This window comes from Perna viridis, chromosome 4 (genome assembly GCF_037379345.1).
Source record: "Perna viridis isolate PV_CMFRI_1.1 ecotype Kerala chromosome 4, ASM3737934v1, whole genome shotgun sequence".
Taxonomy (NCBI): domain Eukaryota; kingdom Metazoa; phylum Mollusca; class Bivalvia; order Mytilida; family Mytilidae; genus Perna; species Perna viridis.
In genome coordinates this window covers 27,228,904-27,248,521 of record NC_142448.1, presented here as the reverse complement: position 1 = coordinate 27,248,521, position 19,618 = coordinate 27,228,904, and the positions used below count along the sequence as shown (strand labels likewise).

At 31.8% G+C, this 19,618-nt stretch overlaps 1 protein-coding gene and 1 long non-coding RNA gene across 21 annotated transcripts in view; one reads left to right on the top strand and one right to left on the bottom strand.

Moving 5' to 3' along the window:
• The window catches only part of LOC148619553 (PDZ and LIM domain protein 7-like), a 40,936-nt gene that overhangs the window by 16,982 nt on the left and 4,336 nt on the right, over nt 1-19,618 (bottom strand). For 9 of the 20 annotated variants that reach the window (XM_088579584.1, XM_088579585.1, XM_088579594.1 and 6 more), the window contains exons 3-6: nt 14,170-14,208; nt 8,312-8,341; nt 3,115-3,232; nt 1,274-1,374 (exon numbers count right to left, since the gene is read on the bottom strand). In XM_088579584.1, coding sequence (XP_088435710.1) covers nt 1,274-1,374; nt 3,115-3,232; nt 8,312-8,341; nt 14,170-14,208 — 288 coding nt within the window. Of the gene's footprint in view, nt 1-1,273; nt 1,375-3,114; nt 3,233-8,311; nt 8,342-11,348; nt 11,384-14,169; nt 14,209-19,618 lie in introns of those variants that run through there. The other 11 variants (XM_088579587.1, XM_088579593.1, XM_088579603.1 and 8 more) reach the window with 4 other exon arrangements.
• Nucleotides 17,418-18,084, top strand: LOC148619554 (uncharacterized). Its single transcript, XR_015921614.1, has 2 exons — nt 17,418-17,557; nt 17,960-18,084. It is a non-coding gene; the product is annotated as an uncharacterized LOC148619554 (long non-coding RNA).

Below are 19,618 nucleotides of genomic sequence, written 5' to 3'. Positions count from 1 at the left end.
TCCAACAAATGGTTATAAATACATGTACAAAGTTCCAGTTTTTCATTTATATGTCAAGGTTTTAACATTTGCACTCACAAAAATGTCTGAAAAATGGTACACAGCCCTAGTTATACATGATTGTCCAATCACGATCATGGTCATTACAGTGACTAGGTTACAAAACATGGAATGGATTGATAAGTATGTCTTAGGGAATGGCATTTATTTTGGGATGAAAATAGGTTTACTTATGATGAATTATTTAAAAATGACACATAAACAGTATAAATTGAATGAAATGTAATGAAGAATAAACAGACATTTTTCAATAAAGATTTAAATGCTCTATGGAACACTTATCAAATGATGAATATTATTAAGAACCATCATGACTTTTTTAACAATTTTTTGTTGAACAGTCATATATCCATTCCTAAATAAAAGCCTTAGCCTGCAATATGCCATTCTCCAGTCCAAACAAGCTGAGGTTGCACAACTTAAAAACTTTAATAACCTTTACTTTCATTCTGATATTGTACCAGTACTTGACACACAGGTGATATTAACCTTAATAGAATAGTCATTCAGAAAGGGGCGTTAACCTGAGAGCAGGATATAATTAAAATCATAGTCAATATCCCCAATCAAACATTCTCTTATGTATTTAGATTACTTCCTATACTCTACACCTTATAAGACTCATTTTTAGACTTTGCATGTTTAAATGAATTAAATGAAACAGCCGTTAAAAAATGTACTTTCAACAATGATTACATAATAAATGTGTAATTTTAAAATAAATTGACTTTTAAAATTCAATTCTACAGTTTACTAGGATAATTTCTCATGACCACACCCAATTTATCAAGTCAATTCAATACTAAGCATTTTTGAATGAATTGATTTTCCATTATTGCATACTTTAAATACAAGTGCAATCCCAGATTACATGGATAAAATCTAATAACTCTATCAGTCAAGTGAAGACTTCCTGTAATTGCACTTTACACCATGAGTGAATTATAAAATAACTTCATTCCTCTCAAGGTCAATATCAGCAAAACATATCTATGGGGCAAGATTATATATTATATTACACCTATTTATGCTACTTAATGACAATCTGTATTTTTGGTCTATTTTATTAACATTATCTGTAAAACTCTAAACTTTGTCTGATTTCAACGTAGGTCATATGAAGAAGTATGCAATCTGTAGCAAATAAATTGAAGCCAAATTCTAAGAAAAAAAGGAAATCTATAAAATTAAACATCTCTGCATATATACATACGGATTGAATGATATTTGGGAAGTTTTCTGTGTAACTGTGTCCACTCCATAACTTGGTTTACTAGGTGTTGATCCAAAGGGACGCGCTGACTGGTTATAATTCTGCAATATAAAAAACATTTTATTCTTATATTCCACATTTTACCTATATGTTACCAATAGATTTAACCCATTACTCCAATGCTCTCCCCCATCCTCACACCCTAAAAAAAGACCTACTCAAAATTCTCTTGCATATAAAATAGTATGGCAGATATTTTATACAACACTAAAAGTAAAATTTTCCTCACTAAAAATAATTTTTTTCTCTAGTCAGGAGCCTTTAAGCAATAGTGATTAAATTTTAATTATAAAAACATAAACACTAGATATAAATTTCAAACTATTTAGACTTCAAGTCTACATATAGAAAAATATTTGGTTCCTACAATATTAAAAACAACAACAGGAAATGAATCAACATTCATAAAATGCTTCAGTGCTCATTACTATCGGGTATCATCAAATGGAATATTTAAATCATTGTTTTCATGACTTCCTTTGATATAAAAATACCTCTAGAGAGCAATACATGTACATGTAGTAGGGAAGGAAGTTCTTCTATTCTAAGTGTCTTTTTCAAAAACATGTTTCTGGCCTTATGACCTTGGTGAGAATGGGTTAAGCTTGCTGGCATGAAAAACACGCATATTTACTTGAAATGAATCTTTTTACAATGCTGTTAAGAAATTTGAAGTTTTAAGAAAAGATCAGCCATAAAATGCTCCCACACAACAACACCCTCCCAAAAAAGCTGTCTATTCCATATTAGGTATAACAATTAAAACTTGTTGACAATTACAGACAGATTTTACATCTTCTTGCAGAATCATATTTAAAAGACATAGGACAAAATAGATGTGATTTATTAAATCCATTCTACAAATATTTATGGAGATCTTTAATGAAGTCACTTCTTGTACATTTTTCATTAACATTAAATGTTAAAGATAATATTTACATTTATATAACAGCCCAGAGCTAGGTTTATGATCATTTTATAAATGAACAATTTGTATCTAAATGATCTTCATATTATCCTTTTTCATGGTCTGCAGGTGTTCATAGTAAATTACACAGTCCAGACAAAGGTGTATTAAACTTCAATTTGTCTATATTCTAGAAGATGAGAACCATCAATATTGTTATCACAACTCTGAAAAGCTGATCAACGATCTGAGGATGGGGAGAGAGAGGAGGTGAAATTAAAAAAAAAACCATAAAAATTCACATCAGAAGTATTTTAAAAAAGCAAAGAAAAGAATACCTGTGTTTCCGCTAACATGCTCTGAAAAACTAGGGTTGGTAGGTACGCAAAACTTTTTTTTAATTTTTCAAAAGTTTTTGACTGGTTTATGTTGAAGACACATTCAGACTTTTAATAGTGCTTGTAAAAAAAATGGCCAAAAAAAAAAAAAAAAAATTGGGTAGGTATAAAAAAAAAATTGGGTAGGTATAAAAAAAAATTAGCATCAGTAGGGTTAACAGAAACAAAGGTAATTTTTTATATGCCTCAGAAGAGAGAAGTTAACACCAGCTCTTGGTTTCACAAGAAGTTCTACAGTCACAACTGAAATTTTTTTTAAGCCTAATAAGAGAGACGCGACATACATCAATTTTATACATCTGACTTTTTGTGAAATAGACCCCTGAAAATATGCCTTATACTTTAAGAAAGGGGATATTCAGAAAGAAAACTTCGCCTTCCTCAGCTGAACCTTATAAAGAGTTCAATCCAATTATATCTAATCTAATTACAACTTTGAATGTCTCCTTTATTAATCACCCTTGACCTTGACTTACCTGTCCACCACCTCCTCCAGAAGTACTACTTCCTGCAGGTGAGGCAGGTCCAGAACCTTGTAAACCATATCCTCCAATTGGTGGAGTGGAAACATAGGTTTGATTGGGGGTGTTTCCTCTGTAAAGAAAAAATTAAATATTTGATAACACTAACTGTTTAAAGAAACATCAAGTGCCCTTTCAAGTCTTATGACTGCAGTCATAGTTAATGCACCCAAAAGCTCTCAGCTTTTTTCATAAATGATGCTTGAAATCATATGGACTGAGCAATCTTGTTCATGCTATATGCCATGATTATGTCTTGACAGGATAAGGTGGAGTCAAAATTACATCACTGCAGTTTAAGATTCATGCATCCAAAAGCTCTCAGCCTTTCTCCTAACTGATACTCAGCAATCTTAAATAATGACCTTATTGAGATACAATTTACTGGGTTAGGTAGGAGGCTCAATGACTTTATATTTAGTATGGTTTTTCCCACTTTATGTCATTTCATCTTTTAAAACCTACTCGTGAATATATAAGACATGGACTGTTTCTTTAGGTTTTGACATTGTAAACTGCATCCATGCAATGAGCAAAAACATCAAAAGAAAATGCACAAAACTTGAAACTAGTTTAAAGAACATTCGTTTCTCTTTCATGGCCCCTCCTATCATTTTTCATGTTTGTTGTGACATAAATGCGTCAGTTTAAAAAATAAATACAATAAATATGCAAATTAGGAAGATATAATTATTTCCCCTTTCCTGTGAGTGATCTTATTATTTCATTCACAAAGACCTTTTATGGTAGAGTAACTATATGCTCACATCGACATAACAATTACATGTAAATTGACTCTGAACACAAACCAGTTAAATTTACAACATATAAATCCTAACACCTGTATATATTTTCTTTTGATTAAAATGAACATGGAGTTAAAAGCAATTCACTTTCGATAGTAAAGACTTCACATTGTAACCATTCTTAAATGTGGACAAGATAATAAAATTCAAGATGACCACCAGTTCTAAAGTGGCAGCAGATTAATAAGATAAAACAGGCTGTAAAACACAAAATCCAATTTTACACCTAAGAAATCTTGAATGAAAAACAATTTCACTGACTAGATAAATCCTCTTAGTAAAACCATAAACTTTAAAGTTATGGGTTTTTCTACAAAAATAACTTAATCTCCCAATAAATATGTAATGAAATATTAACTGTGTACTACTTCAGGAAACAAATCAGCATGTACCATAACATGAGTACCACACATTTGTACTGGTACATGATGAGAACCATTTGACTGAGAAAGCTCCTCACAATAATCAGTACACTGCTATGGTGACCTACACTCTTCACAAAATGAGTCAAATGTGAATATACCAGGAAGTCTAAATTCTGTAAAAAACTTGTAATAATAAACAATACAGAAAGTGACATCTCTTCACTTTTAGGCAAAAACATTGAATACACAACTTCAATATATCCTACTATCGGGGTATGAAATTAGAAGGGGTCCAATTGCCAATGGCCCCTAATATTTTGTGTGGGCTACTTAATTTCTACAGTGATTATAAAATACTATACATATTAACTACCAAAATTTACGCTGAGAGCTATCAATTTATAATTTTAGGGAAAAACCCATACTGTGTTGTGCAGAAGTATGTTTCCTTAGTTCAAAGAAGAGAAAAAACGAAAACAGACCTCTGACAGATGACTGGATTGAAAGTTTTAAGGAAAGAATCATACTGACATGATATCAGATAATATGAATTTTCCTGTTCTAACCTACATGTATGTATCAAAAACGCTTGTTGGGGTATAATAAAATCTTCAGTCAAAAGAGGTTAGGATTACATGTATTTGACTATACATGTGCTTTTTCACAAGAAACATTGAAAGCAATTTAAATGCCTTTATTATGAGTACCATGGGTGTTAGGTAGTCTAGTCATAACTCTACAGGAGCCAACACTTTACCAAGTTTGATGACCTTAAAATCAGGGTCTAGTACCTGACAAGCTAAAATATTGCTGTTCTTTACTTTCTGGCAAGAAATTACCGACAGTTCAAAAACTTACCAGTCACAAGCTTACATACAGCAATTTAAAAGGGTGAATGGTACAAAGAATACCGTAACAAGGAAAACAACAATTCAATATTTCTGGCACAACTGCAGTATCTTTCCAATAGAGAATCGAGGGTTATATCTAGAAAATGGTTAAACTGCCTTCCTAAAAATACTGTAGTACATGTACTACTGCATCCAAACACAAGGATCATTTAAGGATATGAAGTAAATGAGCCATTGACCCAATACTAGTTACGAAAAATAGAACCAGATAATATTGAACAACTGCATACAATTCACTGGGCCATTGTAACATACATGTACTTTAGGGAACCTGAAACACACTTCCTTCAAATTACCCAAGCTGCAAATACATGTACATGTTTTTAACCAAACTGCCTTCAATGATTATCTTTGAATTATGATAATTTTCTTTTCTTTTTTTTTCTATATTACCCATGGTATCTTATCACTGCCTACATGTTACAAGTTGATGTACTCAGAAATCTTTAATTCGAGTGAAGATAACCAAGGATAAGTACAGCTAATCTTAACCAGAGAGACTAAATAAACATTCCCCCCATGATCTTTACCTAACAGTTGTAAGGCTATTTAAATGGCTGCTTGGGGTTGATAATCTTTTAAACTCTTCGTATTTATGTAGGGATTAGTGTTTGAAATAGAAATTAAGTAATGACTTGTAACCTAAGGTGACCTTCTTTTGACAGTATAATCTATAAAACCACATTTCATACAGGATACATGTATGTATCGTTTCCTCTTAAAGAACAGACAAAATATGGAACAGAACTTAAATATCTTCTTGTTTGTTTTTTTTTCACAGATGTAAGTATTAAATAAATGTAGAAATGTACCACTTCATGTAAACTTTAGGGTTTTCTTTGAAGCATTAATTACAGAATATTCAATACATGTACAGATAATGTTTCATGTGTGGCTTATTTGTCAGAATTTAACACCCACTTAAAAGTCTGACCCTAAATAATTTATTTTTGATATTTTGGCTTTTAAATCAAATTCATAAAATACATAATATATGTATACACATAGTCAATCATCTGCCTACAAAATACAAATATAAAGATAAATTCATCTGTACACAAAGGATTATGAAAAGAAATGCAATTCTGCATGATTCACAAAATAAACATGCAACATTTTGCAGAATAAAACTCCTAAGCTATCATAAAAGATTACATCTAAGTCTTAAGAAGATAGAGAAAACCCATTAAAATATCTCTTTTATCTCATAACAGTAAGTAAATTGCTTAAGTTACGTAACCCACATGATCTTGAACTTTCTAACTATACTGATTCACAGATATGCACCAGATTAATGATAAGTTAATTTGACTCTATATTTGAGACAGAGGGTGCTTGTTAGTGAAGGGTATTATTTCAAAACATATATACTACCTGACTGATTCCCTAAGAGTATTCTTGATATTTTTTTTTGCACCAAGAGTATTTGTTTTAAGACATTTGAAAATCGTATAAACCCCCTGAAATATTTGTTAAACCTTCAGAGCTATAGTTGGGTAGTAAATTATCCCGTGTTTCTTTAAACAATACTATAAACTAACTGTCATCCCAGTGCAAGACCAACAAAGATTGTTGAAATGGTGGAAACTAAAAGCATGGCAAAATAAAAAAAAATTGTGGTGTAGAAAAAGACCAAAATGATATAGAAGCATCCAATTGTAGAGTAAATGACACAGATACCAAAAACAACAGCTATGACTACAACGTTTTGCAGACCCATATAAAAAAGGAAAAGGGAGATGTTGGTTTGTCTGTGAAGTACTTGCTCTTTGAAATAAATAGTAGTACAAAAATTATGCAAAAAATCTGTGACAGATGTTCATTGCATTATCTTTCATAACTCTGTCCTTTCTGATTACATTATGAAAGAAACCTGTTTTAAGTACCAGAAAAACACATGAACAATGAAGTTAACGACAGCAAATTGTTCATTACAAAAGTCATCATCTAGTAATATAGATCATCTGTAGGGCTCATCAGAGAAGTAGTCTTGGAGAATCTCCAACACTCTCTTGAGACAAGATAGAGAAAATATTGCCAATTGAGCAAACAACACACCACTGATATTGCATATGTAGATCAAACAAATATAATGTGTATAATAGGTACAAAAAGTATGGGTACCAAGGAAATGTATGTTATCTAATAAGTGTTTTGGTAGTTGGCTACATCTTGATAAATGGAGGATACAAGTGTGTAAGATAGTGGAGAAAGTGGTGACATTGAATCACTGCCTTTTCAAGGTCAATGATAGAAACTGGAACTTTTCTATGGGATAAGTAGCAATATATAAAAGTTCAGTTATAAAGACATAAAGGAAGATTACTTCTATCAGCAAGACACAATTTAGAAATCTAAATAAATCCTTGAACAATGCTTTAAATAACGTAAGTTACCAAGGCTAGAAATTCAGGGTTGTCCCATCATCAGAAACAACCTGAAGTCAAAAATTCAAATTTACTTTCAAAGTTCTAGACTTTTGGCAAAAAAAAAGGAAGATCCACTCAAAAGGTCCTAAATGCAAAGCAGTGCTAACTGAACTCTGAAAGTTCATAAGGATAACTAAATTTCATTAAAAGCTGAAATATTTGACAAAACCTTCTTTTTTCCCTTACACTTGAGTTACTGAAGTCTTATTATATACATGAAAATTTCCCTATCACAATGAGCAAAAACTAGAAAAGAGGCATCAAATTCAATGGTGAATAATTAGTTCAGTATCACTGATCATAACCTAAACTGACACTACCATTCAGCTTTCATAACAAACAACATCAACATCTGTTTATGAAGGAGCATAAGCCAAGCTTCTCTTAATCATCCAAAATCAGCAGCATTAAAGCAACATTCAAATTTGACCTGATAAACCTAAGACCTTCAACTAGCGAAGCTTTGGCCATTCTTTCTGTTCAAGCTTGCTGGTCAAGATGATTAATATGAGGTATGAAGTAATTCTGAAGACATTAAATGGGATGCTATGATGTTACAATTTATATACTACATTTATTATGATGTGTAATATTATGCTTGTGATAACCCATAACCAGAGATATTAGCTCCTTGGACTTACTCCTTCTCAACATACTGGTCTAGATTCCGTCTGAAATGTACATCAATAATTTTATATCAAAATGAATCTTGTATGCATTTATATGGATAAAAAATCAGAAAAAAATTATACAACAGGTATCATGTATTAGTACAAAACTGTATTGTGTTGTTTTAATACTCCTTACTGGAATGACGGACAAACTTATTTCAATACACTACCCACTAGAGTTCCACTATAGCATCTCGTTGTATAAAATATCATTCTGCAGCTTGCCAAATAGTGGTGCCTTGTAAAAAAATGATCAAATTCTTAACAATACTGACGGAAACTTATTTCAGTGATTATCAGAAGTTGATACTTTACCATTAAAACCATAAAGTCATTGGCTTCAAAACTGAAAAAGTTAAGATTTCATATCAATTAAGCCTTCTGATTATTTTTTAGAAATACATGTAGTTCAAGCTATAGTTTTATAAAAATACTGAACTAATGCACAAATTGCCTTGTTATCTGCATACCAACTTAGCTAATACTTCGTGGCTATCGGCAAGGCAACAATATTGATGAATTTCCCTGAATTTACAAGTATTGTAGCCCTATCATCTTCAGTTCAATGACTTACTACAGAATGACACAGACCTACAGATATAATTGGCATGTACAGAAAATTCTGCAATGCTACTCAACACTCAGAGATGAGAATAGAAGCATAAAACACAAAAAAACATGCTCACCGATGAAGTTTACATAATCCATACCAGGGTTTTTCAAAGGAGGCAATATTTCTGATGATCAATCACACTCAATGCCTGGCAGAAGATAAACTATAACAGAGATAAATGCAGAGTACAAGGTTTGAGACATGTGTACCCTGTGCAGTACTTTCATTTATAGATAACTTCCTGTAAAGTCTGCAATCTATTACATGTAAGGCACGTATTTTGAACTTGCCCTTTTTTGCTGGATCTCAGAAACAATATTTTGTCTTTTATTCTTACATTAAGATATTCTATTTCAAGTCATAAGGACATCACAAGTAAATGGTGTGTACCAGATATATCAAGAAATATTCCCCATGTCAAAATTTCAACAATTTTAGAGACTAGGATCTTTACATGTATTTCTGTATCTGACACACAGCAAGGCACCAAGTATTTTTAAAGGGATTAGGGCTAATTAGGAAAAAGATGTTTTTGACAAAGTATACAATAATTAACCATGGAACCCAAGAATGGATAACTGCTCTGTTAAACAATTTGAGCCAACTTAAGTTCATGGCATTCCTTATCACAATCTTTTAGGTACATGTAGACTCTATCATAAAACTATGCAATGACAAAGTTGTATACAAATTCCTTCAGTAGGAACTGCCAAAGAAATTGAATAAAACTCATTAAAGAGACATAAATCTGAAACCTTCACACTGAATTTATAGCTTTAATCAAATTCTAGATCGAAATAGAAAATAATATTGAAAATAGAAAATAACCATCTATCTATATATTATTGCTTGTGAAGCATCAGAAGGCCATAATTTAGATAGTCTATCAGTATTAAGCCATAGGAAGAATGTGGATTTTGTTTTTGATATCTGAAGCAATGGGCAAAACAACAACTATCCTAATCATGCCAAAATCTTGATTGTTTGTACAAAAACACTTACATTATAAATGTATCTGTCCTTCAAAAAGCAACCTACACATTTTTCTTATCTGAATTTGCCTGTATGCAAGAAAAAGGTTTCTTGCTCTACTAGGTATCTATGTTTTATCTGTATACAGAGGAGTTACAATGCAGGTTCCACTGGGATACAATACTGGCCAAAATTAAAAATTTAATTTTATAATCCTAAAATAACCAAATCATGCCTACACATGGTAACCTTTCATTGAATTTAATATATTGATGATTTAAGTTATTCAGGATTAGTAGATCTCTTTTTACTTAATGACATGAAAACTAATTATCATTCAAGTTGATCCTATTTAACCATATACCAGAATGTTTGTTTGTTTGTTGGGGTTTAACGTCCGAGCAGCAATATTTCACCTATATTCAGACCATATACCAGCATGTGAATTTATCCTTTCCAGAGGGATTTCCTCCAAAAATGACTCTGTATCCAAAAGTTCTAAGTTATCTATATTATGAATATACATGTACATGTATGTAAAGAGTGATAAAAATGGCTATTGTACCCTCAGTTCTAATGTCAGTTGGCAGTTCATATTTCCATAGTTTTGGTTTTGAGTACTTGGTGTAAGCAACTAAGTTTTGGAGTATGATCTTTCTATATATTTGATTCTAATGCTGCAGATGAGAGGTTACTCCTTGAAACTTATGTAGACAGTACAGCATATCCAAATTTAATACATACATGATTGGTATTTTTTTTTTGTATTTTAGCACCCTTGATATATTAATATAACACTCTAAGCTAGAAATCCACAGCAGGCAGGTCCTCCCACTTGAATACATAACTCAGATGATCACTATATATGCTTCATTTATATGGGTACAGAAACAGTGACAACCATTTATAAAGTTTCTAGTAAGACTGGGTCAGAGATTAAACCTGCAGCCCCCCTCCCATTATTTCCTATAAAGTCAGCGTAAAAAAAAGCCATAAAGTATATTAGATTAAGTCCTATTTTAAATAGTGTACATGTACTTGTATGTCACACTGTCAAAGGAGAGCAGATCAATTAAGAAAACAACTAATAAAAGTTTAATTTGACCACAAGAGGATTTTCATTTGACATAATTTGTTGTGGTCTAAACCCCCTTTCAGCAACAGACTTGAGTAGAGATTAGGACACTTTTAAAGTTCTAAGCCTTAACCCTTGTAATGACCCAAATTTAACCCACATGGTGCAATTATACCCATTTTCTGGTGTATAAATGAACTTACTAAAAACAGAGAAAAACTTGAATGAAATCTATTCCAATTCACATACTACAAGTGTGGCTCCTAGGGATGTTAAATGGTCTATAACATACATGCAAGTACACAGGAATGATTGTGCAAATAAGTGCAAAATTATAAAACAAATACCTTTTTTTTTCCAGGTACATAGAGTAAATTTTTAGATTGTATACTTTACAAATAACATTCACAAACTTCCAAAAGTACACTTAATGTTAATCATAGGCTTCCCAAAAATATATTACTCTCAATAAAAGATTTAATGATATCATTACCAAACTAAAAAGACACAATTCCACCCCTTAAAATAGTTAAATATGTGTTTACAGTACATTTACCACAGACCCAATAATTTATCTACCAAATCTATGTAATAAACAATAAATAAACTATTGTATGTAAAATACTTTACCATAAATGGTAATTGTTAAAATTATGTGGTTCACCCACCTGACTGCCGTTGGGAAGTTTTAAATCATACAAGTGTTTTGTTTTCGTGGAGAAAAAAGAACAAAACAATGCAATATGATTCATAATTTGTAATCACTCTCCTGATGCCTATAGGATACATGTACATTTAAAATCATTGACATAACATATCATATGCACCAAAAAGCATATCATGAGCCTATGGCATATTTACTATATTCATAACTATTTAATTATAGCCACCCTCAATGACTTAGTTGAACCATACACCATGTTATTTACTTCAAGAAATTTAGAAATTTTCACATTAGGACAATTTTTTACTTCATTCATAGACAAGGAATATCCACAAAGTAAAATTTATAAGCAAATTTCTTTGTTTACTTTGTTTAAGATGATGACATGTCTGGACAAAAAATTTACACCCATGGGAATTTTTTGACCCATCAAATCACAACAAAAATAACACCCCACGAAAATGAACACTCCTCTCCTGGTGGTACCTATAAGTTTTAAAGCATAGAATCACAGAGCAACACATAAATGTAGCCATGATTAAAATTATTTAAATTCATGATTTACACAGAACTTGTACTTGGATTGGGACTCACAGTCCTCACTTTTTCAAAGAGGTGAATGTACAGACTGTACCTTCCCTCCACTTAAAATTAGTATAATCTTTAGAATTATTAAGAGACCTTAACAAGTTGATTTACAAACAATCATTAACCAGGGCTCTGAACTCCTATTTTCAGGCAATGGAAAGAGTTACATTTGTCAGTTTTGCAGGTTGATTTCTTTAGTTGGAAGATCTAATATCAAGCCAAACATTTTCCAATGGAAGACGGAAAGTGTTGGAAACTTGGGTTAACCCTACAGGGGTGGGTAGCATAAAATTACCTGGTGTGAAATAAATAAGCTCCAACAATATTAGTTCAGAAAAATTCACATTAGTTTTAACTTCAACTGATAAGAGTAGCAGAAAGACAACCATTGCTTCTAGATTCTTATTTAAAGAGTATTTAAGTAATAAAACTACTACAGGAAATATATGACAAGGCCTAAGTTGTTTCCATGGCCATGGTAAACAACTATAAGAAAGTAACATCAATTGTATATATATACCAGCCATGTATACATCAAATAGTATACACATGTATAAAGATGAAAGATTGTCTCATTGCCAAGAACAATCTGTTATTTCTACAGAATCTACTACATTCAAAGAAGTACAATGTCTGCAATTTTCAGAAGTCAGAACTAAAGGATGATCTTGGCATATGGTATGGTTTAATAGCTGAAAATCACATTGAGTACTTGTTTATATAAATAGGAATATATTCAATCAAGATATGAACAATTAAAGTACTGAAAAATACCTAATAGCACCTTCCAGCACACAACAAGGGCACTATTATTGAGTGATTTCTTACTTTTTATGGAAACATTTTCCAGAAAATTACATACAAAATGTATAAGTGGTTTAACCTGAAGTAGGGAAATTAGAACCGAACAACTATAATACAATGTACATGTACTTCTAGAGCTAGGCATTTAATAAAATGACAATATGCCTTATTTCTAAAGCAAAAGAATTTCAGTGACTATTTTTCAGAATTAAAATAACATATATGTCATACATGATTTTCCTAATCCTCCAACTAATGGTTTTGTCATCATCAATGACAAGGTGTTGAAATTACTTTACAATCATGACTTCATATGAGAAACTCCTTTTTGACATGCACTCTGTTTACATAATTAATCAAGACTTAAGCCTAATTAGTTTGTAGTAAATTCTTGCATAAATTAATTGATCCATGTAGTAATTAGCATGCACTCCATTGAGGCTCAATTTGCTTTTCTGAACAACAGAATGAACATGCTTTTTATGGTATATGAAATTTGCACAGACCTTCTTTTGTAACACTGATGTACTGAAAAATTGTATTTTTAAGTCGACCTTGGATGAATTCTCTACTTGAGAAAAAAGCATTGCTTAATCAGGAACTTACAAAAGTCTTCCCAGAAAGGGTCATTCCTTTGTCATCTACATTTCAGGTAGCTGTCATTGGGGTACCAGTCATTGGTTACTTAATCATAAAAGCATGATCTGACTAAGTCTTTGTTTTTAAAAGCTAGTCTATGTATCAGTCTATTTTTTGATACTAGAGAAAACAGTTCAAAGAACTAGCTTCCTGAATTTTTTATTGTGGTTATCATTTCTAATATTAGTAAAAATTACTCACAAAATGGACATGCATTAGTTTTTATACTTGTTTTCTAACTAAAATAACTGGAGTTTTCTAAGGGTTGTTACTTTCTAAAGGGAAAAAGTAGTACTCTGTAGACTTCTTTGAAATGAAATGAATTGTTACTGAACATGCCTCGGTCACATCCTATAAAGTCTGAGCAAGCAGAACAGCGACCTGGATAAAATCACAGTAACCATAGTAAGAGCTAAAATAATTATTTCTAACAACATAAATTTATATTTTCAACACTTCATTCCATAACTTACCCAGTGGCATTTAGTTTTAGACCTTTCTTTTCTCTAATTCTTGAAAAAAATAAGCAAACAGTGTTATACACATTGGATGAAAAATAATGATTTTTATTGAACTTTTTTGTACATGAAAAAGGAGTGAACACACTCTTCACAAGTATGCTTCCTAATTAGTCAATCCTAGCAAGCCTTATAAATGTAATTGAAATAATTGTTGATGTGATATTAATTCAACTAGGTTGTCTGTTTAGGGTACACATGTTTTAAAGCCATCAACCCTGATTTTTCAGAAAAAAACTACACCCAACTTAACACTGCTTTGATCTGCTTACACCAAACATTTAACTTGAATGAATGTACCACTGTTACACACCATGAAATAATTTTCATCAAATAATAGTGGACTGCTTCCAACACAATCTATTATCAATAAATCCTGACCCTTACATGTATACAAATAATTAGTCAATGTTCAAGAAATTTGAATTTTTCTGATAAGCCATGTTGCTCAGGAGTTAAGCTATCCTAGGCCTGGGTGGTTTAATTTATGAGAATATACAAAAGTGCTTTTGTATAGGCCAGAATTTTAAATCTTGTTTTCCTACATTGAGGGATACATGTCTACAAGACTAAATGGAAGTTTTGTTTTATTTTCTTTATATGAATGGAAGGCAGCTGAGCCAAGGTATATGAACTCTGGAGTGTAAATAACATAAACAGGAACATTTAGTGAAACCTGTCCTAACTAAAACTCTTAAGATCTGAAGAATTTGCTCAGTTTTGGTTAAACACTTACGGTACATGAATCATATACATGTATATACCATATCTTCAGAACATGGTTTGACAAGTACATAATTAAGAATAATTTGGTTAAGGTTTCAATGTACTTGCATGTACATATGTGTATAGTCAACATTACAGTAAGGGCAGCGTCATCACTTCAGAAGTTTTATGGTTGCTACCATGAATTCGTGGATCGTTACAATGTATCATTTGCACCATGAAAACTGATTTATTGATCATGTCATAGTTTTCCTTTCCTCTTTCGTCTACCCCAGACTTGACTTTTTAAGAGCAACTCGGCAGGTGTTTCTAGAAAAGCAGAGGACGCTTACCCCACCGGTGCACCTGGTAATTGCTCCTAGTTTTTAGTGAAGTTCAAGTTGCTCATTTGCTTTTGTTACTTTGTATGTATTATTTCAGTTACTTAGTGTTCTTTGTTGTGTATGTCTGTTTTCCATGCTTGGTCTTTGTCCCTGGATTGCTTTCTTTTGACTTCCACTAGAACCTTGATTCCCTTGATTACTCTTTCAATTGTAAAAAAAAAATTCGGTCTTGTTATGTTGCTCTATGAGAGATTTCCATTTCCACAGACAGTGACAGATCAAGGGGTGTTAAAGCCAACTTACTGTTGGAAAAAATGATATTGTGAACTGAATTCGGGCAAAAACAAGCAAATGATAGCCTGGACCATCCCTTTCAAAAAATAAATTTCAGGGTCTGCCCCTGCCACACATTTAATAATCTATTTCTACTGTTACCCTTTTCCATTTTACCAGGCGGTACCAATACATTTATATCATTCTATTCTGCCATCATATGAATGTACAAAAGGACCTTAGAAATAAATCATCACTTCAATTACTCTGTCCTTGAATACATGTACAATGTACTTTGAATTTTAACTTGCCAGTTAAATGACAAATCAGTGATTCAGAGACCACAATAAAGGCTTGCAGATCGATGTGTGACAAGTTCAATATTTGATCAATTTCAAGGTGACTATCTTGTCAGTCATTGCTTGAAATAGACATACTCAGTGCATTTCAATATGGCTCATCAATATCACAAATTATCATAACAATGCAATGACATTTAGTTGTATAAAAGAACAAACATGTGTATGAGGAACCAAAATTCTTGGGTTTCCATACTACATACAACTGCATCCATGTACTGTCCACATAAAAACAAAGTCCAAAAGTTTGTTAACAATAACTGAGTTTACAAAAGCACTTAAACTAAATAATGAGTAAAAATAAAACTCATATGAGCTTACTTAATCCAGACAATGAGCTAATATGTGATAAATAGCAATAATGGGTGATTCACAACAGATTACAAATTCCTCAAAGAATCCAATTTCTAGGGTTTACTGGGCTGTTCTTATTTAATTCTACAGCAATGAATCATGTTTGACAAAAACCTTACTAGTTCTCTTATCAAACAGAAGTTTACATCTTTGGAGAAGAAACATTCACAAAGTTCAAATATATCACACTGGAACATTTATAAATTTACCACTTCAACTGTAAAATTTGATGTATTTTTTAAACACCCAGTAAAGGGGGATAAAGGGGGATTTTTTTTGTGTGTGAAGTAAACTGAATATTATATTGATAGTAAATTGGTATCAATGGAATTACAATCAGAAAAGAATAGCATTAGATAATTGATTGAAAGAGAAGTTTAGGTCCACAAAATCTATAATAACATACATGTTATACATGTACAACCACAAAAATCGTAGTCCTATAAAAACTCTAAGATGAGTGTAACAGGACTACTGTTGGGGCAAAGGTATTTTTGAGTTAGAAATAAATTTTAGTAAACCACAAAAAGGAAAATTTCTAAATAAAAAAAGCTAACACTTTAACAAAGGGAAATAACTCCATCAAAAAGCTGTAGACAGCACATACAGAAACTGAGTCTAAAGATTTTTCATTTACTGTACTACTAATTTTAAAACTCATAACAAAACAGCCTGAGAAAAAGTTCAAAGTAAATGATGTTCATACAAATGTGAAACACCTGCAGGTTTATATGACAAAATATCTGGTGGAATGTCTAATTATAAAACAATAATTGTCAACTTATAAGGTATGATATATACAAAATATTCCCATGTGACAATATTTCAGCTCAATTCTTAAGTACAATGTATGGTGCATTAGTATGTACTACTAGTTTGTCTCCTGTTTCTTTCTTTTTTTTTTTTTTTTTTGGGGGGGGGGAGGGGGTGGTGTTATGTACTATATACATGAATAAGAACTATGGCAGAAACTGTACCATTACATTTCTTGATGTGCACTGTATAAAATTCAAGGCCAGTTTCAGGAAATGATTGAGCAAACAGACTTCAAATGACCTAGAACAATAATTTGATTACTCCAGCTTTAACCCTTTATAATCTACCAAAGGACCAAACATAACAAATCATTGATATGAATCATTCCTTTCCGTTGAAGTAGGAAATCCTCGTATAAGTCATGCATTAGACAAGTTAAGGCACATGACTACAACATTATGAGAAAAGGGTCCTTTCTAGGAATAAAGTGTAAAGTTAACGTTCATGAAAAAACAAAACAGGATATGACAACAAGATTTCTGAGAGAAAAAGGTACCAAGTATTCCATTTAGTTAATACTTCTTTATGTCAAAAGGAAGACATTACATGTATGGGTTTGTGACTTATTCAAACAGTGTACAGTACCATAGCCAGAAATTTTGAAAGGCAGGTGCACTTGTATACAGTTTCATCTTTCAAAGGAGTGCACATCCAATTCTAGCTGTTTTTCTCTAGGAATTTTAATTATTTTAAGCAAAAAGAGGGTGCACTTACACCCATGGCATCCTCTCTGGCTACGGCCATGGTATAATACACTGCTGACATGTTCATAAAGCTACATTGTATGTATTATCGAGCAGTCTGCATATAGAATCACTATCACAATACCCTGATAAGTCAAAATTGATTACGGTTAGTAGAAATTCACTGGAATCATTTTAATTTATAATTCAGATTGGTAGCTGTAACAGTGTTTCTGTAGTGAATAGGAGCGACAAACAAGAATTGCACAATATATGTATATGTACAAAAATGTTATGTACCAATACACGTACACTCATATAGTGTACAAGTAGAAATATGTTTTTCATTACATCATTAATAATGTACAATGAAGATTATTGTGTTATGTAAAGGATAAGTACTCCTGACCAGTTAACCAGGACCACAGTATTAACAACTTTACATAATAAACAATATAACAAGCACCACTGGTATTAGTACGTCATATTCTGGAGTTAATTAGTACCCTAAATAAGGAGTAGATAGCTGTAAATAGCTGTTTGGATTTAAAAAATACTTTTAAGTAATAACTTTTTTTATGTAAAGACATGTCATATCAGGGTTACTTAGTACTGAAGTATTATTAACTGTAGGGTAACAATTGGACTATGATATACATGTAGTATATACATCATAACATGTATACTTGGTCTTCCTAAAGAAGACGAGTACAGTGATCATCCTAAAAACTCATTTGAAAATACATCTACTGAAAAAATTATTCTTCATTCCAATGAATATGTCCCTGGTACATACATCATAGGCATGTATAAAACAGAATGTAGGATCATCACTGATTATATAGAACCTTTGTAAAAAGTATTCAGTCCAGTTAAAGTTTTTTATATCAACTTGAAGAAAATGTCAAGGTCCAGTCTTTACTTGTAAACATACAACAGAAACTTAAGAAATTTGAAAATCAGGTAAATTTTCCAAGAATTTACAAATGAAACAGTCACATCATCTTCACTGGTCAAAGGTAACAGTCTTTTGCTTGGCAGACTTGACAGGAAGGGGAATAAGACTACAGCCCTTGGCTTGTAAAGATACACCCAAAAATGGGGTTCAATCATTAGGCTGGATTCACATATTGTCGGCTAGATGCATTCAGTATTCCTTTAACAGTTTTTTTCAAGGACAATTTTTAGATACAGTTTGATTGTACTGTACATCTACATGAGTGTAAGAAAACATACAAATACTAATATATAAAATACCTAAATACATGCATCTACATGTACATATACATTTGTACATGTACACGCATAAGAGTCTGTAGACCCATTTTATTGTTTGCACAGAAAGATAGGAGATACAAGCAATCATTATGACAAAGAAGAGTGCCAAGAATGCCAGAATATAGGAATGTTTTGTCTTGATTAGATCTGTATTTTTGATAAAAGATTGAGAAGACTTCACCATGAGAATAATTATTATATAAATATATACTGTAACCTTTGACGCTTTGGCATGATGTCTACTGCCTACATAATGTACTGTACAATTGCACTTAATTAGCAGAGACTTGCAGAATGTACATTTGTACATAGTACAGTGACACTGCAGTGTCCACTCAAAAGTATGAAAAAGTAATCTTACTTAGAATATACAGAGTACATTTAGTGCTATGAGGCAAGCTTTTAACCCTAAAATATTTGAAAGTAATATATTCATGTGCAAAATATGTTGATATCATTTTTAGACAGTAGCAATTATCAAAGAAACAGTTGTTTGGCAAATTTCATTCCCACCCACTCAACTACTGAAATCAGTGCCAAAAACTTTTTTATAGCTAGAACAGTAATTTAAAATTTCAGTTATTTTTTGTTT